Here is a 22,668-nt window from a genome sequence, read left to right on the forward strand (position 1 = left end):
GGAAGTTTCGAGGTGTCTTCAGGCGGAAGAAGCAGTAAGAGGTGCCAGCGTTCAAATAAATAAGACACAGAGATGGAAGAAGGATGGAACTACAGGAGCAGTTCGTCTGTCAGATGGAATGGGGAAAAACTAGCTTCTGGGAGTAGGAACCGAAAAAAGGCAACAGCCGACTGTCAGATGAGTTCTGGCTTCTGGGGAAGACCCTTGCCTGAGGCTGTCTTCTCCCTGATGCCTTGGCGCCTCAGCAGAGCCCAGCTCAAGGAGCTGGGTATTGAAGTAAACAACTGCTGGGGCTCTGTGGACATCTCCCCGGTCAACCCCGTGGCCACTGGCTGTGTTGACAGCTACCAACGACACTCCCAGCAGTCTCTCACGACATCCCCCATGTGGCCACAAAAGCAAAGCACGTCCTCATGGCCAAATAAGTGATTCAGCATTACTCGCGTGGGTCCCCGGACGCGTTCGCCAAATGGCCCTAGGAAGTAGCTGGTCATGCTACACAGCAGAGAGGACCTGCTACCAGCTTGGGCTCACCACTCCAGGAAGTCCCTGGAAAAAGGGGCGGGCACTGGCTCCCCACTTCAACACTGGACAGTCCACACCACCATCACTGACTTGTCTGCTCAACTCAAGTCAGAGTCTTTAAGGGAGGATGCCTTTCTTCCTGGACATTAACATTCTTTTTTTTTTTTTCGCCATACAGCATGGCTTGCAGGATCGCAGTTCCCCGACCAGGGATCGAACCCACGCCCCCTGCAGTGGAAGCGCGGAGTCCTAACCACTGGACCCCCAGGGAAGTCCCACTGGACATTAACATTCAAGTGAGTGCTTTCTTAACCATTTCCTAGTGTCTCTTTAAGACGTGGCCCCATCCTGCGACCCCCAAATTGCTCCAAACCCTTCCTTCTGACCGTCCACGTGCCCACCACGCACCCAGCTCAGACTGCATATATAAGACGGCGTTATCAAGGGCTCCCACCTCTCCCAAGGCAGGCGGAGACTGCTTGAGCAGGAGGTACTGGGGGCCACGGTGGCCTGCACTCATCACTGTAGCTCTTCTCTCTGATGCTGCTTTGGTTAAAGGGAAGATGAGCATTCTCCCTAACACACTGTATTCCAGTCGGTCATTTCTGAGACTGTAAAGACATTATTCTTTAGGCGATTATCTTCTAAAGTGACCTCATAAAGATGTAAAATCATAGGTCTCCAACGCAGAGAACCTTTTCAATGCCTGACATTTCCATCTTAGGTGGGACAGGGGGTGGATGTGCACTGAAGTGCTCTGGGGACGTGGCCTGTAAGTAGTGAGCGGGGCAGGGTGGGGTGGAGGGTAGCTGAGCCTGACACAGTCGCCGGAGGCACCAGCCAATTCCCCGAGGCACTCTGACGCGGAGATGGCCCTTCAGATACCCCAACTGGGGCAAGGCGGCTGGGCCTCTTGTACCCCTCACTGGCTGCGTGTGGTATATAACCTTGGGTGAGGCAGCTCCCTTTTAAGGGCAATTCCTGGGGAGAGGGACTCAGATGGGGCCGGGGTCTGGGCACTGCACAGTATTCACTAACCACCACCGCCATCAGCCTGCTAATAATGAGACCACAATTATTTTAAATTATTTATTTTTTCTATAGTACATCTCATTCAAATCATGGAACAGTCTGATACATTTTTTTCCTCAAGCACAACTTAAACTCATTTCAAATGCTTATTCTTTCTTTCCTTCTTTTAATCTTTCAGGATGGACAAAGACACTCACACTTTAATGGACCAAAAAACCCACTCAGAGTTTATTAAAAATACAGCTTCCCAGGCTCCCCCCCCACCCCAAAACCAGAGCTTTTGAGTGAGCCTCTGGGGTGGGTCCTAGGGAGGCAAAATTTTAAAACTCCCCCCATCAATTCTGCTGTGGGTGGTCCTTGAACCATCCTTACAGGAACACAGATTAGGACTTGTCCATTACCTATTGGAAGCAATTTCAGAAAACCCAGGAATAATTAAGTATCCAGAAATAGCTCTTCTATAAAATTTCCATATAAAAATAATGGTATTTATTTACAAAGTTTGAGAATGCTACAAAATAATAATCATATTAGGTTAGATACTTCAATCTAATAAAGTCTACATTAGGCAGGTCAGATGTGGTGTTTGCATTTCCCCCTTATTTCTCTTGTTTAAACTGCTTAAAGCATGTGGCACCATGATGTTTCCTTCATGCAGAAAAAAGCAGAACTATATTTTCTGGAAATAAAACCTAACAGCACATGATCAGAGTACGACACCTCCAAATGAAAAGGTGAACTAGCTGGGGATGTGGGCTCATGGCCTTTCTCTCTTGCCTACAGTCAGGGTGGTGATGGCAAGCAGCCGCCTGGCGACCTCACAGTACTGAACGGTGGGCCTCCGAGCTCCGGCGCGGCTGGTGGGTCCGCCTTTCGGGACACCGAGCGGTTGAAGCCGCCACGGTTCTACTGGGAAAAACAGAACTGCAACACGCTCAGAGAAGTCTCTCAGCAGAAGAGAATCTGAGTCCCCAGAGACTTTGGGTTTGAGAAAAATCTTTGACCCCAGTCGTGAACACGCAGAACCATCAGGCCGTTTGTTATTAGTGCCCGGCATGTTGAAGACAGCGCATGGGAAGTGACAACATGGTGAGTTTGAAGCGACAAAGCGATGGGTTTTAAAACCCAAACATGATCTGGGGACGTCTGCTTGTTGAGACGGACACAGACAGAAAAAAGCTAACATTGCTACAGAAGGGCCAGTTGACCTCCAATGTGCATGAAGGTCTCTGCCCAGGGAGGAATGGGTTTCTTCTAAGCCTGGGTCTTCCGAGCCGGGAGAGGCCCGAAGCCGACACCACAGCCTCACGCCGGGACTCACGAGCAGTGTCCCACTCCTGCCCCTCAGCTGTTTAGCACTTGGGGTGACAGAGGGCTGATGCTAATCCAGAAGGCCTCTGGGAGGACCGGGGTGAGGGCTGGGTTTGTAGGAGGCAGCGGGGCCCCGGGAGGAGGGAGATTCGGGATGCAGGGCAGGCTCTGCCAGACAGGCTGAGGGGCGTCGGGCAGGTCAGGCCCCCGGCTGGTTTCACATGCCTGAGTGAGTGGGGAGGGTTCGCCCCTATTCTGAGGCCCTTGGTGGAGAAGGGGCGAGTCCTGCCCCCACGTGTCCGCTACACTGGCTTCTAAGGCAGCTACAGGCAGAGGACCAAAGTCCGATCTGCTGGGGTAGCAAGGGGTCACGACAGCACGGAATTCACAGGCCTTCGTGTAAAGCGAAGGCCCTGTAAGAACAATACAGGATTGTATCTGAAAGTAAGACTGCACAGAAGTAAGCGAATATACTTTCTTCTGTCACAAGAGCACGGTCAGTGAACACCTGCGGCCACTGAAACGTCTGTACTTGTCAGGGACTCCCAGGTCAGAACTGGAGGGGCAGAGTTTATGCCCTCACCTTTTCTTCCTTAGCACAGTGTGAGTGTAGAAGTAGGTGGGAAAACGGGATCCCGAAGGTTATCTACGCACAGCTTTCCAGAGAGATCTTGGCTAATTCCTGAGAAATGTAATTTACGTGGGCATTAGCTTGAATTTTTTAGAAAACGGTAAAGTCAACGTCAGACACTTTTTCCTTTTGGGTAATAGTGTTCGGCTTGAATGGAAGTTAAGCAAATGAACTGAACGTTGTATGACTGTGAATCAGAGGGCAGGGAGGCACGTTTCTGAGGGCCGCTCAAGAGGCGTCATGCGGGGCCCTGGCACACACCGTGGGTCTGGATAAATATGTGTGAGTGATCGTCAGTGCTGGGGGACCACTGCTTCGGGTGCCTGAAAATGGGGAACCTAGTGGGGGGAATGATCCTCAGGGAGTCTTCAGCTCTGCTAAAACTAGTCTATATGCAGGATAACAGATTCTCTTTTATACATCTAATATAAAAAGTAGATCTTTATGTATCTAACAACTTGTAAAACTAGAAGAAAACACCTAGAAAAGTTCTCCATTTCTACTCACTTTCCTATTGTGTAGGTTCAATTGGAAGCTAACAGAGCCAACAAGGAGACCCCCCCCCCCATGGGTTAGAATGTTCTCTTAGTTTATGGCTACTGCTGGTAGCTAAGTTTGGTTTTCTTTTATTAATAAATCTTAGAAATTCCCTGACAGACTCCAAAATGTACACTGAAAGCTGGAAGAGTGGGGCCTTTGGAATTTAGCAGAGATTTCCAAGTGCACGGTATGGGGGAGAGTGGCCTGGTAGGGAGACCTTTCAATTGTCTGATTCAGAACAAAAGTCACTTTCTCAGGGGGCCTTCCCTGGACACCGCCAGCCAAAGTAGCCTTTCCACCACTGCCCCATGACCCTGTCATTTTTTCCATAGCACGAACCAACCTTAACGTCTTCTGTTCTGTATTCACTCAAACAAACACTTACTGAAGGATTAAATCTTCCATTCACTGGCCAGCCCCTACCCTGCCGGGACCACTGTGGCAGTGCAGCCTTAAAGGCCACCTCACAGACGTGCCCGAGGGGGCTGGCGAGGTGTCAAGGGCCACTTGAAGTGACTCACCCAGGCTTCTCCCCGTGTGTGGTTCTGGTAGGAAGAGCTGAGGCAGTCCCCTTCCTTTGCTAACCCCGCCCCACCCATGCCCGCTATGCTATGACCGTCCCAGGGCCCAGGTTACACCCAAACTTTGCTGCCTCTACAGCCTGAGCGGCCCAGAAAGGGCTGTGTTTTAGCAAACAGCCGAGTTTCTGACGTCTGCATGGCTAAAGTGAGCCACTCCTTTGTGGAGTATCTCCGCTTGAATGACCTGCAGGGGCTCGTGTGTATCTGGGGGCTGACCCCGGCATCATTTCTCAAGTAGGGCAGAGTATGGTGACAACTGTAAATTCTGCTAATGAAGAGAGTTACCCTCTTCTTTATCCTGGTAAAATGGCAGCCAACTGCAGACAGTTTTCTCCCCACCACCATTTCTAGAAGACAGGGGTCATTTGTAAAGTTTTGCAGGGGGGCGGGCAGCGCTGAGAGGTGAGGAATCACCGTCTTAGCACCTCCTTTCCTGGCCCCTCCCCGAGGTCCGCCATGATCTTAAGGCACAGTTCATGTCAACACTTCTTACTGAAGCTGCTTCCACCACCTTGTCATCACAAGAGAAAATGAAGCGGGTGAGACAGGCGCACAGCGGGGAAGGGCAGGAAGTGTGGGCGGGTGCCTGGGCGCCGTGGGCACGGCCTGGACCCTCCCACATCAGGGCCAAAGACGGCAGGCTTGGCGCCACCTGCGTGGGTGCTAAACGGATCACGACTTCACGGACTGGGGGACGCTGTGCACCGGAAAGGTTACCGGATACACTGGCGCTTGAGGGAAAAGGGGACTCTTGAACTTCCCCCAAGCAGCGTGTAACCAGCACCCTCTGGGAGGGGTGTCCGCGGGTGTGTACACGTGCGTGTGCCAATAACCCCAAGTGCTACTCCTATAGAGAAGCCTGGATGTTGTAACCACAATTTCCTTTTTTTGTTTGTTTGTTTGATTTCTATATGAAATTGTGACTGAGTAATGAACTTTAGAACCACATAAATCTGTTTAGGGGAGAAGCAGAAGAATGACAGAATTTCTCCTTCTAAACAAACATCTGAGTCTAGCTTTCTGCTCAGGTAAAGCCTTACACCAGGGACACGTCCTGTGACCACAGTGTGACTCTGTTGGGCGTCCTCAGCAGTAACCCAAGTGTGTCACTGAGGAACGGAGGGCCACTTCCTGCCAAACAAACACCACACACCGCTGGCTGCGGTGGCCGATGGGGCACCAGTAATGAATGGTAAGTCTTTGGTTGCTTTTTCTTTGAAACCCATATTTTATCAGCAGCAGCAGAGAGAGAACAGAGAAAGGGATCAGTGCCCCACGAACTCTGGCAAGGCTCCTGCTACCGGGTAGAGGAGTGCTCACGATTGGTGTGCCTGTCACGAACGCTGGTGTGCGGCCCTGGGACCTGCGGCATGGTATTCTGCAGTCTGAAAAGCCCGCCGAGGCCCTGGGCCTCTCCAGGTCCCCGCTGGGCCCCTTTCAAGTACAGGGGCATGAAAAGCCGGGCTTGGGAGAGGGAGAGGCAGCCTGAAGGAGACCCGGTTTTCCCTGATGGTGCAGCTGACACCTTCCAGGCAGAACGTGCCCTGGAGGCCCTCGGGCCCTCCCTCCCACCCGCCCACCCCGGCCTCAGGGGGCCCCTCCCGCACCTGCCTCCGCCTCTCCGGCCCCTCCGCACTCTGAGTCTGCGCTATGGCTTATTCCTGACGGAATGCATTTGTCTCAAAGGAACTTAGCACTGTACGTCCTTGTGTACTGGTTGGGTCAGCCAGGCCCCTCCCCGCCGGCTCACTGTGGGCACCGGCCCCCGAGCTCCCCCGCGGGGCTTAGGAAAGAGCAGGTTTGGGCTGAGCTCAGCGCCGAGCCCATAGACGCTGGATGCATAATCTCAGGGCAAATCCAAATGATTCAAGTCAGAGATTTCGAATTAATCTTCCACTATCGTTTGCTCCTTTCCAAGGCCTTAACTAATGTGCGCTTAAGTAAGTCGGGGTCTGGCCGTGGTGGCAGTGTCTCCACACTCGTATTCAGAGGGGCGGGAAGCGAACCCAGCAGTGAGCGGTTCCCAGCGGCATCTTTGGCTCTGACCTGACAGTCTATGTCCTGATCTACTGCACACCCAGTCACCTGGAGTGCTCAACCTTTTTTGGTGTTTCTGTGAAAAACAAACACTGAATATCGGGTGACTTCTTTGAAATGCGTTTGACCCAGGAATCAACCCAATATGGTCATTTTGGTGAATGAGAATGTACCAAAGGTGACATGTACAGGAAAACATTGCTGTTCATATTCTGGAAATACTTTTCAGACAAAAGTAATGACAGTTCATTTTCACAAATTGCACACTGGGTGAAATCATACAATTACGGCAGGGAACTATAAGCAAGCAACTCAGTCACGGGGACTTGTTCCTTTGTTTTTTTCTAGGTGAAAAAGCTGTATGAAATGCATAGCTCTGATTAAAACGATAGAGACAATTTCCTTCTCTTGTAAAACTCCAGATTTAGGTTGCTGGCGAAAGGCAGTGCTGGCAAAGTATTTAATGCACGTGGAAATGCTATTCTATTTTGGCTTCCAGAAGTAGCCCTAGAAAATTCTATGCACCAATGCATTGGCTAATAGTGATCATTTCAGTTTGACTATAAATTATTCTAAATGTCACTTAAGTACTCAAGAATTAGCGTTCGCTCCTTTCTAGAAGCCGTCTAAGGCAGCTGATGCGTAAAGCACCTCGACTAGACTTGCACCTAGTTCAGCGGTTCAATCTGCGCTCCCTGGGCCACGAGGGTCTCCATCCCTCGCTGTACAGCTCCTCCCACCGGGAACCTCTCGTGTTCAGCTCCGCCTCGTGAAAGGCAGCCCAGAGCAGGGAGCGGGGCGTGGGGCACACGGCCGTCGGGGACTGTTCATGGAGCCACCTCGGCAACAAGGAGGGCTGCGTGGGTTTGGGGGCCGCGGCGCCCCGCCTCACGGAAGATAAATGCGCTGCGTTCGTGCTGTCAGTTCAGGGACTATCCCCTCCGCCACCTCCGAGTACATGCTTTGTTTGCCATGTGATCTACCGCTCTGTCGTTCAGAGTTTTCATTCACACTACGTTAACTTTCATCTCAATCCTCTCAGCCTTCAGGTAATTTGCTTATTGTGTTTCCCTAGTTTTCACTGAACACACAGTGCAAACAAAGGCAAAGACCGAAGCAATCGTTTCAAACACAAGAGCTCACACTAAAAACACACATGAGCATCAAAAAGTAGAACGTGGGTTTGCGCCTGTCTTTATTCTGGGGAGGAGGAATCCTCCTCGTCCTCTTCCTCGTCTTCGTCGTTGAAGGAACAGGGGGTCTCGCCTCGGGACTCAGAGCAGTGAGAGGCCGCACTGCCGGACTGGTGACTGTCTGGGGCAAGGAACCGCCCCGTTGCTAAGGCCACTTCAGCATCCAAGCACAACCCTTGGTTTACACTAGCAAACAATTGAAAACACACAGGCTCATTAACGTGGTAGATGTTTTAAGTTTTGGAAAACACAGGGAAAAGAAGCCGGGGAAGCGGGGAGCCGCGGGCGAGCTCTGCCGGAGCCGCTTGGGACCCGGCCGGCGCAGCGCGCTGGCTCTCCCCTCCAGGGAGGGTCAGGGCTTCGCGGCTCGCCCTTCTAACCCTGAAAAAATACGTACCTTGATTGGGACAAGGTGGCACCAGTGGTCAGGTCTAAGTTTGAAACTGACTGGGTAGAGTTCAAAAGCAGTCCCTGATTTAACCACGATGGTCCTGTGGAGATATCTACAGGGAAAACCAAAAACAGATGGCAGCTCTGTAAGTTCCGTGGCTGCTTTTGTTATGGCATGAAGAAAACACAGACAAGTAAGGCCATCGGCCTGTTCTAAATTACAGCCGGACGAGTCTCCTGCCCTGGGAAGAACCCCGGTTTCTTCAGCTTGGAAAAAAGAAATTTCTAGAACATAAGCGCGGGGGGGGGGGGGGGGGCGGAGGGAAATACAGGAAGGCAGACTACAGCAGGAAAGAATTCAAATTAAACCAATCACAGACTCTCTTCGTTCTTTTTTCTTACAGAAGCCCTCGAGAGGGCAGCTCACGCAGTACAGAGAGCTGTACGACTCCTGGACACCCGCCGGACTCAGCACAAAAGCCTCTGGCCGGGGTGTTAACGAGCCGAGCACGAGTGGGTGGAGACAAAGTCAAGTCAGAGTATCTTGGGCTAGAAGCACAGACACATTTTTGCCAAAGCCCCCCAGCACGCCGTCTTTTCGTGCCCACTGGTGAACTCAGTGCTATTAGGCACCAGAGGTCTAGTCTTCTTCCTGGTACGCACCAGAGGTCTAGTCTTCTTCCTGGTACCCTCTGCTTTATAACTTGAACTAGACCTTATTTTAAAAGGCCATGCACAGTCGCGTTTTTCCTGAGGGCGAGACAGGCGTTGCTGTTTTAGTCTGTATGAAATATTTTGGCTACGTCCTTGCAATCTCATTTTCTATGCATTTACCATAGTTCTCCTATCACAACCTTGACCAATTCTTATTGTACTTCGACTTGTTTAACCCTTGTCTCCTTATCTAGAATGTTAGCTCAGAGAAGGCAGTGACTGGAACATCTAAGATCTAAGTGTCACTGCATGAAGGAGTATCATCTCTTTCAACAGTGAGTTTACAACACAGGTGGTAGGTACAGCAGAAATGCATTCCTGAAAAAGAATCTTATTTGACTTATGTTGTGAGGTAAGACCAAGTGTATGCCGAGAAAGTGTAATTTGCCAAATGAGCTTTTATTATATTTAATCAAAATAGTTTTATAATCACTGTGCAAAAAGGAAAAGAAACTGTGTACTGGGATTGGAAACTCCACTATCCTGGCGCTACCTGACCAAGTGAGAGGCTTCCCACGTAGGAAAAAAGTGAACTAAATGACTACATTCATCTTAAAATGGCCTTGTGGATCTTTTCTTCACAGGCGAACTAAGGCAGCTGTGGGAAAAAAAAAAACCCAACAAAAACCCTTCAATTCTAAGAAGAAGAGTAGACTTTAAACGCATCCAATAAGAACAAGTCCGTACATAATGAAATTAAAGCCAGAATCCTGTGCTAAGTGTTATTAATTAGTATGTATGGAAACCTTCTGCCAGAACACATTTTCTTTTCACAATGGCTCTGAAAAGCCAACGTTTCTTTCCTTCCTAGCACCCAAACAACGGTTCTCACAACGCTCAAGAGCTACCCTGTCCCTCCACATACAGAAGGCACACGCTTCTGCTTCTGAACTAACCAGAAAGTCTGCATCCCAGTCTGCAAACAAGGCCACGAAGAGATCAAAGCCACAGAGCCCGCCTAAGCGCCCTGAGTCTTTTCACTGAGAATGAGCTAAAATAAAGTCCTGGTGATTTATGGAGTAAGAGCTTTATGCAGACCCTGCTGGACGGCTAGGATGCCTGAGCTGCTAATAAAACAGGAGGTCCTTCTCTGGGGGGAGCGAGGGGAGAACGGAGCGGGTCGGGGTGAGGATGGCGGGCTGGGTCGCTGAGGGGCAAGAAGAGGGGGTCACATTTGCAGGAGGCAGGTGGTGCGAATTTAAGAACTAAATCCAACAGAAACCAAATCTCAATCAACAGACTCTTGTGCTGTGACTAAAGGGCCAAAACCATAAAACAAAATAAAAACTACCTCTTTGCTTATATTTGACTTAATATACTTTAGAATTTCTCATCATGTTTTAAAGGCATTTTAATATTAGTTCTAGGTAGTAATGCTTATAAATGAAGGAAACTGGCAAAAGCAAAGGCAAAAGAATGCTTTTGTCCAAACATCCAAATTATATGTGCAGAACATACCACAGTCTTAGGACCTAGGACAATCATAAACAAGATTTCTGAATTAGTGAAAATCTGAATTTTAGAACATGCAAAACATAGTGTTTCCATTTTCAAGTATACTCACTACACTCTTAAAATAAAACACCCCAATTTAAAAATGGGCAAAGGATCTGAATAGACATTTCTACGAGGAAGATATACAAATCGCCAGTAAACACATGAAAAGATGCTCACCATCATTAGTCATTAGGGAAATGCAAATTGAAACCACAGTGAAACACCACTTCACATCCACCAAGACGGTTGCAATAAAAAAGATGAACAAGTGTTGAGAAGGATATGGAGAAATCAGAACCCTGGTACATTGCTGGTAGGATTGTAAAACAGTACTACTGCTTTGGAAAATAGTTTGGCAGTTCCTCAGAATATTAAATACAGTTATCATATGACCCAGCAATTCCACTGCTTGGTATACACCCAACAGAACCAAGAGCTTATGTTCATAAAAAAAAGTACAAGAATGTTTATAGCAACATCATTCATAATAGCTAAAAACTGAAAACAACCCCAGTGTCCTCCAATTAACAAATGGATTTTAAAAATGTGGTATATCCACAAAACGGCAATAAAAAGGGATGAAGCAGGATGGATGAATCTTGAAAACATTACGCTAATAAAAGAAGTCAGTCACCAAGGCTACATATTATATGATTCCATTTATATGAAAGGTCCAGAATGGACAAATCCACAGTGACAGGAAATAGATTAGTGGTTGCCAGGAGCCGGGAGGAAAGGAGGACTAAAGGGTGACTGCTAGTGTATGTGGGGTTTCTTTTTGGGGTGATAAGACGTTTTAGAATGAGATAACGGTTGGTGATGACTGCATAACCCTGTGAATATACTTAAAACCACTGAATTGTACACTTTAAAATGGTGTATTCTGGGCTTCCCTGGTGGCGCAGTGGTTAAGAATCCGCCTGCCAATGCAGGGGACACGGGTTCAAGCCCTGGTCTGGGAAGATACCGCATGCCACGGAGCAACTAAGCCTGCGCACCACAACCATTGAGCCTGTGAGCCACGACTACTGAGCCCACGTGCCTGGAGCTCGTGCTCCGCAACAAGAGAAGCCACCGCAATGAGAAGTCCACACACCGCAACGAAGAGTAGCCCTGCTCGCCGCAACTAGAGAAAGCCCGCGCGCAGCACCAAAGACCCAGTGCAACCAAAAATAAATAAATTTTTTTTTAAAAATGGTGCATTTTATGGTACGTGAATTAAATCTCAATTTTAAAAAATTACGACACCATTTTGCATCCACCTGCTTGGGAAGATAAAACTCACTCTGCAGGTGAGAGTGTAACTTGGCAAAATCAAATTGGAAAGCTGAGGCATCATCTGGTAACGATGAAGATGCACCCGACTCTGACCCAGCAATCTCACTCTATACACTTGCACACGGTCACCAGGATACAGTTACGGGAATGTTCGAAACAGCACGGTTTAAACATCAAGAGACTGGAAGCAAAACTAAAGGTTTATGATCAGTAAAATGAACAAATAAATTGTGCTTTACCCGCGTATTAGAATTCTACGCATACTAGAATTCTATGTAAAAGTGCATCAATTACAGCTATATGAAATCATGTGGACAAATCTAAAGAACATGATGTTGAGTGAAAAAAGTCAAATCACAAAAGAATATATCACTATGATTCTATTTTATGTAAAGGTGAGAATTAGGCAAAACTAATAAATTGTTTCCAGCTTACTATATTTGTTTGTGTTTGTGTCTCTAAAGAAAAGCAAGTAGTGATAAACAAGAAATTCAAGAGAGAGGTTACATTTTGGGGGTAGGGAAGGGCACAGAATTGAGGACAGGCATACAGTGGGCTTTAATTTTCTATGAGAAAGGTTTTAGCAAGTTAGGGTCTGACATTTAATCAAGGACAACACTGAAAAAGCATGAGTTAACATACCTGTGATATAACCTTCTAAAGCCTTTGGCACCAGTGATTTAGCAAGTTTCAGATCCTCCAAGGAGCATTTGCCTGACTCCAGGCCAAAGGACATTCCCATCCGCTTCAGCACTTCTATGTCATCATGAATCTCAAAGGTGTTGTCAAAATTAAAAAGGTATTCAAACCTGCATCAGGAAACAAAGTTAGTGTTGGGTTTTCTGCGGTATTGTGGAGGTCTGAATAGTTTTGTACTCTGCATATTCAATAAAAGAATGAGGACCTAAGCTCAGCTACAGTACTAGAAATTGTTGCCGTTTAGGGCAATGAGTCATTCTGCTGGGTTCAGAAGAATGACATCTCACATAAACCACTTGCCAATTAAAACACCCTTCCTGTGACAGACAACAGGAGTCCATACATTTCAGCCCTCATTAAGCTGTGGCAGACCGGAGACAGAAATTTTGGTCTAAATCTAATACTTTTCAAAGCTGTCTATAACTCTGTCACAAAAGATAAAATATTAAGGAAGCCTTTCCATGTAGGCATTTTTCCAAAGTAGATATACAGGTGAACAAAAGACACATGAAAAGATGCTCAACATCGCTAATCATCAGGGAAATGCAAATCAAAACCACAATAAGATATCACCTCACACCTGTCAGAATGGCTATCATCAAAAAGACAACAAATAACAAATGCTGGAGAGGGTGTGGAGAAAAGGGAGCCCTTGTGCACTGTTGCTGGGAGTGTAAATTGGTGCAGCCACTATGGAAAATAGTATGGAGGTTTCCTCAAAAAATTAAAAATAGACTACCGTACAATCCAGCAATTCCACTTCTAGGTATTTACCTGAAGAAAACAAAAACACTAATTCAAAAAGATAAAGTGCACACCCAATGTTCACTGAAGCATTATTTACAATAGCCATGATATGGAAGCAACTGAAGTGTCCATCAATAGATGAACGAATAAAGATGTGGTATGTACACACACACACATACAAAAACACAGTGGAATATTACTAGTCATCCATAAAAAAAACAAAACAAAAAACTTGCCGTTTGCGACAACATGGATAGATCTAGAGGGTATTATGCTAAATGAAATAAGCCAGGCAGAGAAAGACAAATATCATATGATCTCACTTATATGTGGAACCTAAAAAAATGAAACAAATAAAAATAGATTCACAGAGAACAAATGGGTGGTCGGTTGCCGGACGGGAGGGGCTGAAGGTGGTGGGTGAAATAAGTGAAGGGGATTAAAAGGTACAAACCTCCAGTTATAAAGTAAGCCATGGGGATATAATATATAGCATAAGGAATATGGTCAATAATATCGTAATAAGTTTGTACAGGGAAAGATGGTTACTAGACTTATTACGGTGATCATTTTGCAATGCATGCAAATGTCAAATCCCTATGTTGTACACCTGAAACTAACATAATATTGTATGTCAACTATACTTCAATAAAAACAAATAAAGCAAGCAAAGCAGTCATTAAAAAAAAAAAACGCAAAGAAAGCCTTTCCAATTTAATATCTAACGTTCCTACTATGAGTTGGCCTAACTAGGGTTGAGGAAAAAGCATGTTGGATGCTTACTTCATTTTCATGAGTCAAGTGTTGTTAGCTACACCATACCTTAGATGAGCAGAAAACGGAAGACTTTTCACAAACTAACCAACCCCCAAATCCTGTCTTGAGGGCCTAAGGAGTAAAAACGCCACAAGAAAAAAGTGTCATATATAACACATAGCACGTTTCCGAACGTTTCTGTAAAGTACCAAATCAGGATGCCCAGCTGCCTGGCACAGGCTTTCAATAAAGAGGTGACCGTAAGAAGAAACAGTCCATCTGACTCCCAGGCTATGCCCTGGGGCACCATCACCCAGAGCCTCAGCCCCTCTGGGACAGAGTGCAGGCAAAGTTCTGGGACAAGGGTGGGCTTACGTTGTCATGAAATTCTATTAAAGTCACGTAAGGGTAAAACTTTTTATGCTAGATCTTAAGGGCAAAATTTAAAACTTAAAGCAAAATGCCACACTTAAGTAATTTGAAGTATATGAATTTAAATAAGTACATTAACAGAAATTCAGAGAAAAAAGAAACCACACAAAACCTGGAGTGGATGCCTGCCCCAGGGGTGACTTCAGGCATACGTTAAAAGCTGAAGGTTTCCTAAATGTAATCGTCATTGTGGGAAAGCCTCCTGGCTAAGGGGAAAGGATTGCATCACCAAAGTAACTGTAAGACCAGGCTTTCGCACCCGGCCTTGAATAACAAGCTCCTACAAGCAGCTCAGAGCCTCCTTCCCTCCACTCAGGGGAGGGCGAGGAAAGGGCACGAGTCAGTAACCACCCAGGAAGGACAAGAATCCGTAATTCCCTTAGGTCTCTGGTCCCCACGCTTTCCTGCTACTCTTTTAGACCTCAAAGATTAACCAAAGAAGAGAATTTTAATGATTTCCCACTAAACAAGAGACTAACTAGAGAGAATAACTAGAATTCTAACAGTCTGTTTTTCCCGAAAATATGTTAACCATTCTCTATAATTCTCAGATTTATGAGAATATGTGACAAGTCCTTGCAGACACGTGTTTCTGTAAAGAATTTTAAGTGTGTGAATAATAATACATCTACCACTTGGGCTGGTCCTTTATGAATTTAACGTCTGTAAACCAGCAAGTTAAATACTTTAATTCTTGTTTTTACAGAGGAAGAAATGAGATCTCAGGGAAGTTAAGAAACTATACAACTAGAGGAAAGATTGCAAAATGCATCTTCTGACGTCACAGCCCGCACGGTCCCTACTATTTCTACTTGTGTCTATAGCCTTAATTACCAAATACTCTAGAAATCCCTGTTGTTTCTCTTACTCTTCTTTTTCTTCTTTTTTTTGGTTCCTTCTTATTTAAGTGACCCATAATCTCTGTATGCAATCAAGACAGGGAAGCAACACTGCCAGAGAAAAGAGTGGGAAAAACCAGGAATGGTAAAGCCCCACGGTGATGCAGTAGCTCTAAGAGACTAGAAGTTCCAGTCCCCAGGACAGTCCTAGGCTATGCCTCTGGCACCGATGTGGTTACTGAGCCCTCTTTTGCTCTCAAACGTGTCCCAATTTGGATGATAAGTTATATGCTGACTCCTTGGAAAAGTAGTTAATATTTACAAAGCACTTTCCATGAGTCAGACCTCTTAGAGGCATAATATTATTTCATCCTCACAACAAGGCTAAGGAAGTGACAGAGGCCCTGGTATCATCCCCATTTGTTCTTTGGACACAGAGCTTTGAAGCAGTTAAGTGGGGGAGCCACAACCCACACTTGTGTCTGCCTCACTCTGTACCCTATGCCCTTAACGACCTCGATACTGGTCACAGCCTGAAGACCACTACTGTTTCCATGAAGGGTAAAATAAGTTACAAATAAATTCTGTATTTTGAAAACTGCTATTTCTCACTTACTATGATAAATATTGCCATCAATCTTAGTTAAAATGAAAAGCATGCTGGTGGGAATGTAAACTGGTGCAGCCACTGGAAAACAGTATGGAGGTTTCTCAAAAAATTAAAAAAAGAACTATCATATGATCCAGCAATCCCACTTCTGGGTATACGTCTAAAGGAAATGAAGTAACTATCCTGAAAAGATATCTGTACTCCCATGTTCATGGATTGCAGCATGATTTATAATAGCCGAGGCATGGAAACAACCTCATCAGATGGGTGGATAAAGAAAATGTGGTGTACTTAGAAAATGGAATATTCAGCCATAAAAAAAGAAGGAAATTCTGCCATTTGCAATAACATGGATGATAGACCTTATATGTGTATCTTAAAAACCGAACTTATAGATGCAGAGAACAGACTGGTGGTTGCCAGAGGTTGGGGGTTTGTAAAATGAATGAAGGTCATAAAAAGTACAAACTTCAAGTTATAAGATAATAGGAAAGCAAGCAAGCAGAGAATGCATCTAGCACTTTCATGTCTATTCATTCATTATGAACAGAAGCACACTCAAATATGATATAGCAAAAGAAACAACTGCTTTAGTGCCACAGGTTGATCTCAACTATTTCCACCATAAATGATGACAGTAATCACTAGTGAACCTACCTTGTCCCAGACCCCAGTGATGCTCTACTTTACTGCAGTGACTTGCCCAGACTTACACCACATACGTGTACATACATGCACATCCTGGCTTGGGCACCAGTATGCCTGTAGCACTGGCAGCACAGTGCCAGGCTCAAGAGAGGGGGCTGCGGAGGGTGAATGAGGAAGCAAGCGCTACTAGAGGACAGCACTCCACGTCTGAAAAGCTGTTGCATGAGCCCCAGGGAAGTTAGCCTTGGTGGGCTCAGATAATGGGTACAACCCTCTTTATTTTGCAAATGATAGGAATCAGGTTAACAGAAGGTCAGCCCGGCCCTCTGCTGCTGGTTCTCCACTTACTTGTCACTGGAGATGCTGCAGTCTATGACTGTTTTTCTGCTTGTATTGATGATTATAAATGGCAGCTGAATGGTGGAGTTCAGAGCTGGAGGGCCCTGGTTCTGCTGTTCGTTTTGCCGATTTCTCTGTACCAGGTTTTTGAAAGCGATTTGCTGTAATGATCAACAAAATTACACATATAGTTATTTAACGTGGATAAGTGAGTTGGAACTAAATGAATTAAATACATTTAAAATATAGTTTAAAATCAGAGCATTTAAAGAGGCCCTTCACCTACGAGTTAATTAAACATTTAAGAAAAAAGATTAGAATGATCCAACTCAATAAATGTATTTCGAGAGAAAAAAGTATACATTTAAATGGTGTCAAACATATCCTAATACAAAAAATGGGGCCCATAGTTTCCATCAAACATAGAAACAGGATCTTACAAATCTGGGAGAGCCCGTGGCACCTGCAACTCTTCTTAAGAGTGATACAGCGAAAGGACTTGTTTTCTGTTTATCTAACACAGACTCCTGAGAGTTTAGGGTTAAATACGCCCCTTAGATTGTCTAGCCCAGAAATATGCAAAATTTATAAAGCCACAGAACGCTTTCTTCAAATGAAATCTTCTGGGACATCCACTGTTCATAAAACAGATGAAAGCATCCTTGCTCTGGTTGGCTGCACTGGGGCTGAGTCCTGAGCCCGGCCAGCTCTGCCCTCATTCACCGCTTAGGTTCCTTCCCAGAACTTCTAAGCATCTTTAGGGCACAGTTTGGAATCTGGTCCAAGTCCCTCCCCACCTGATATCTTCCAGATGAGGGAACTGAGGCTTAGCATTGATTATAAGGTATATAAGGCCTGAATCTTTACAATGAATCTTGCTGCTACTTTTAGTTATAACCATTAATCAAAAGTCAAAGAGGGGCTTCCCTGGTGGCGCAGTGGTTGAGAATCTGCCTGCCAATGCAGGGCACACGGGTTCGAGCCCTGGTCTGGGAAGATCCCACATGCCGCGGAGCGACTAGGCCCGCGAGCCACAATTACTGAGCCTGCGCGTCTGGAGCCTGTGCTCCGCAACAAGAGAGGCCGCAATAGTGAGAGGCCCGCGCACCGCGATGAAGAGTGGTCCCTGCTCGCCGCAACTAGAGAAAGCCCTCGCACAGAAACGAAGACCCAACACAACCATAAATAAATAAATAAATAAAATTTAAAAAAAAAAAGTCAAAGAAAGAGACCCTGCCACCCCCTTTTATTTTATTTATTAAAAAGTTTTATTTTATTTAGTTTTGGCTTTGTTGGGTCTTCGTTGCTGCGCACGGGCTCAGTAGTTGTGGTGCACGGGCTTAGTTGCTCCGCGGCATGTGGGATCTTCCCGGACCAGGGATCGGACCCGTGTCCCTTGCACTGGCAGGCGGATTCTCAACCACTGCACCACCAGGGAAGCCCCCCCCCACCCCCCTTTAAATAAGGCAAATGTATCTCAGAATTCCACAGCTAGAAAGACCTTACGCAGCCGAAGTCTTTCATCTGCTTGTGGAACAGATACTGGTTTAAAAAGCTCCTGAAGTCACAGCCTTTCAACCCTTCCATCAGCGTGTTCCCTCTTCTCACCCAGTAGTGATGCATTTAAATTATTTTCTATGTTTTAGCAACCTTACCCTACGAGTGTTTATTTTAGGTCCTGGGCCTTAACTGAAGCTTGATTAAAATTACTGTCATCTTAAAATGGCTGGGTGCTATCTCCCTAGAAAGTAAATATTTACTCTTTTAAAATGCACAAAACAGAAGGGAAACCAATTTATTCTAGCCCTGACAGTGTGTCCAGAACCATCACTGTCAACACCATTCATTACCAAACATTACTTAAGTCATACTTATTAATTTGTTCTTTTCTGCTGCTAACAAACTAAGGCTATTTTATATTCAATGCTTAGTTCACTTAATAGAGGAAAAATATGCTGAAACTGTAACACTGGGAAAAAGAATTATATGTTTGAATACTTCTGCCTAGCTTCCTTACTCTTCTAGAAAAAGCATCTCGGAGACACCCCCATACTCTTCCTAGCTTTGTGGTCCTAGTGCCATGGGAGGGCCTCGGTAGAGGGGGGAATATAAACAGCGGTAAGTAAAAGTTCTTATATATGTATGATTCATTGTTAAATACTGTGTACATTTAATAGCATCAAAGATTTTTCTTGTGCAAAGCACTGTGAATACATATGTAATGTTATTTGGATAGTAAAAAGAAAAATCATTTCCCATTTGTTTTAAACTGATTTCCTTATTTGTTGCCCTTTGATTGATTTCCTTCAGCCTTTTGTTCTTTTCCAGGCTCATTGACATTTCAGAGGCTAAGGAGCTTCAGGTGTATTCAGACATTCATTTTGCCCTGCATTAGTAGCTCTGGAAAAGATTTACTGGCTGGAAGGGACAATGATACAGACAGAAGTAGGGCATCTAGATTATCTGTAGGCAGAATCTACTCACACCATTCCTCTCCCACATCACCAAGGATGAAAGAGAAGTGGTGCCATGTAAGTAAAAGTGACCTGGGTCATGTTGATGTCAGTAGCTGTGACCTTAACTTGTTAAAAAAAATTAAGCTAGCTTAGCCACAGCGAGGCAAATTTTTCTTGTTTAGGGACAACTTGCTTAATTTTACGAGGAAGAAATAAGCTATATGTCTACCAGAAGATTAGAAGTTATTCTTGGGGTTTCATTTTAATGTTGAGAGACTTGCTTTTATAAATGTTGACAGCTAGGTTATGCCTGGGTTGAAATCTTCCATAAACATTTACTTTGAGAGACAGTAGAGAAAAAAGAAACTTAGGACTTTAAAAATTAAAAAAAAGCAATGTTCATTGTATAAAGATAAACAGGGGAAAAAATATTCCAGTCCACCCTCTGTGCTGGCCATCTAGGGATGGGAAAGCCCCACATACATGAGGGCGATTTTGCCCAGCGCAAGTCTTTCTGATAAACAGGTAATTACAGGCATACTGGTAAACAGGTTTTTATAATAACATATGCCAAAAATCAAGCTCCAAAATGTTCCATGAGGGTTTTGAGGAAATGTGAGGAAGGCCTAGCACAGGGTTTTAGGGCCTGTGAGTTGGGAGGGAAATACTGCAGACACTGCGGGGACAGGGACGACAGAGGGGCAGCCGGGGAAGGTGACGGCGAGGCAGGCCAGGTCTCTCAGCAGGCAGAGCTGTACGGGGGGCAGCACAGGAAGAAACTGTCAGCTTTCAAGTTTTGTTTTTCTTTTAAGCTGCAGAATGCTCTCTTCCAACAAAGCCTACTTTGGAAATCCAGTATGAAAAGTACAGAAGACGCCTGCTCCAGAGGTAGTTCCCACAGGGGCCAGCGCGAGATGCAGACGCAGAGCAGCCAGAAGGCGGTGCCTAGTGAGGAGGGAACATCATGGCGGGGCTGCCTGTGCTGGGGGAGCCTCTGTTCCGTCTGCTGGTGCTCCCCTGCCCCGCTTCCTCCCCTCCTTCCTCCCCAGACCACACGCAGCTGTGGAAGGGCTCGAGGTCTTCTCCTTCCTCTCTGATGTGCACGTAAATGTGAAAAACAAACGAACAAAGAAAAAGAAATACACGTCTAGAAAGTGAAAAACAAAAATCTGGAACGTGTAGGAATACTTAACCCATTCTGTCCATGAGACAAAGTGAGTATTTTAGGGGGAAAAAAAAAAAAATGTTGCAATTATTTGGTAATTTATTGCTTCCTTTGTTTCTGAAAAGTAGATTACACCCAAAATGAAATAGGACCTATGGTTGTTCAAATCCACATGGATTTCATGATTGGTTGAAAGCTTTTCATATAAGGATAATTTGCTGATTAAAAACAAAAGTATAAAGACTTGCTGGCTCATTTTACAAAGTCTTTCTGATTGGACTGAAAATGACTCTCTGTACTGCTCAAAGTGAATTTTTACACCAACTGCAATTACCAAAAATAGGAAAAAAAAGGTCCATCTACCCTGTGATTTTACCTCACATGATTTTATACAAGGCCTCTACGATATTTTTTTTTAATTACCCAGATTCTAGACAGTTATCAAAAAAAAGCATAAATACAGGGATCCTTATTACACTATAAAATTTAATTTTCCTAAACAGAAATGCATTTTAAGTTTTGGTATTTCTACAAAGCTTATTATGTTATAATGTCACTTACAGATAATAAGTATTACAGGTGGATGAGATTATTTTACTCAAAGCGCCTAAAATTTAACTAGCCTAACTCCTTGATGTTCCAAATAAGGGCTAAAATAATTTCTGTTCAGAGTAAGGCTAAGAGTCAAAAGTAAACTGTTGCATAATATGTTCCACGTTAGAGCTGCTGTGAGGCCCCCTGATGTCGGCGAGAGATGGGGCAGGCAGGTCGTGAGCACGGTGATGAGCTCGGGCGTGGCAGAGGCTGCCCTAGCACAGCCCCACCAGATACTCAAAGGCACCCAAAGCAGAAAACGCCGACTCAAAGCAAGTAAGGGGAGAGGCAGAATACAGGTAGAGAAGGTAATGAAACACATCCCCGCTTCTTTACCTGCAGGAGAAGTTCCTGAAGCTGGGCCCGCTTCTGCTTTATCCGTTCTATCCGCCTCTGCTTCTCTATCTTTAAAACACAGGTTACAAAATAGCATGAACATATACAGAGTAGAAAGTACTGCTCACTTTTCAGGTCCCAGTTCTGAGATATCAAGAATTTTCCTTAGAGACACTCAACCCGTTTTAACTACGAACATCAATAAAGGCAAATCACACTTTCTGGGGTTGGGTGAGCAAGTAGGCAAGACAGCAGAACTGTGGCAACTGCCATCATAATGACAACCATCCCCTTAGTGAACACTTGCTCTGCAGTACCTGTTGCTATTTATTACAGAAGTGCTAATCAGAGTAACAGCTAACACGCGGTGAATACCTACTCTACTTGCCAGCACTCCGCTGAGCCCTGGACACGTGTTCTCTTAATTCGTCTTCACAAAACCCTAGAGGTAAGTACTGCTGTTACCCCTTCTGCAGTAAGGAAATGGAGGCACAGAGAGGGTTAAGTAACTGCCCAAGGTCACACAGCTGGTGAGTGGCAAGAGTCAGGATTTGAACCTAAGCCACCTGGTTTCAGAGACCCTATTATTAATTCCTTTGCTCTATGAACCGCCAAGAATGAGGTAAGATCTCATTTAAGATCTCCGTTTAACTGCCTTTTAAACGGGCACAGCTGCTAATACAGAGAGGCTACATATTCAATAAGAAATCCCTACTTGTTGTAAGAAACATGCTTATGGGACAAATTTCCCAGCTTCAAACAACTATTATTTTCCTCACGCTCACAGCTACCTAGAAAACATATATTGGGGTCTGAATTTCCCGTAGATGAATTCCTCACTGTGTCTTTGGGCAAAAGCCAACGACATCTAATAAAGACATTTTTCTTATCTACTCCAGCAGCGTATTTCTTTTTCTTTTTTTGGGGGGGGCCACGCCTTGTGGCATGCAGGATCTTAGTTCCCCAACCAGAAGCGCGGAGTCTTAACCACTGGACCACCAGGGAAGTCCCATAAATATGTTTTGTTTGTTTGTCTGTTTTGGCTGCACCGCGTGGCTTGCAGGATCTTAGTTCCCCAACCAGGGATGGAAGCCGGGACCACAGCAGTGAGAGCGCCGAGTCCTGACCACTGGACCGCCAGGGAACTAAGCAGCGTCTTTCTTGTTTGCTCCCCATCTAGTCCGCACCGAGAGTTTCTCTCATGGTGCCTTCTAACCACTGCCACACTTGAATCCTAAAACACTGAAGACCCACTGTAAAATCTGTGCTCTCCCCCGTTTGAAAAGATGCTGCAGGGGGTTCCCCCTGTGTCTGAAGC

The 22,668-nt window shown here is 45.4% G+C and overlaps 1 protein-coding gene across 10 annotated transcripts in view; it reads right to left on the reverse strand.

Moving 5' to 3' along the window:
* Positions 1–7,835: 7,835 nt before the first annotated feature.
* TFDP2 (transcription factor Dp-2) overlaps positions 7,836–22,668 on the reverse strand; it is a 173,404-nt gene continuing 158,571 nt past the window's right edge. For all 10 annotated transcript variants that reach the window (XM_068546025.1, XM_068546024.1, XM_068546021.1 and 7 more), the window contains 5 exons: positions 21,351–21,419; positions 16,809–16,960; positions 12,372–12,538; positions 8,248–8,353; positions 7,836–8,036 (listed from right to left, as the gene is read on the reverse strand). In XM_068546025.1, the coding sequence (XP_068402126.1) occupies positions 7,853–8,036; positions 8,248–8,353; positions 12,372–12,538; positions 16,809–16,960; positions 21,351–21,419 (678 nt within the window). In that variant the 3' untranslated portion in view covers positions 7,836–7,852. The remainder of the gene's footprint in view (positions 8,037–8,247; positions 8,354–12,371; positions 12,539–16,808; positions 16,961–21,350; positions 21,420–22,668) is intronic.

Source organism: Eschrichtius robustus, chromosome 6 (assembly GCF_028021215.1).
Source record: "Eschrichtius robustus isolate mEscRob2 chromosome 6, mEscRob2.pri, whole genome shotgun sequence".
Lineage (NCBI taxonomy): Eukaryota > Metazoa > Chordata > Mammalia > Artiodactyla > Eschrichtiidae > Eschrichtius > Eschrichtius robustus.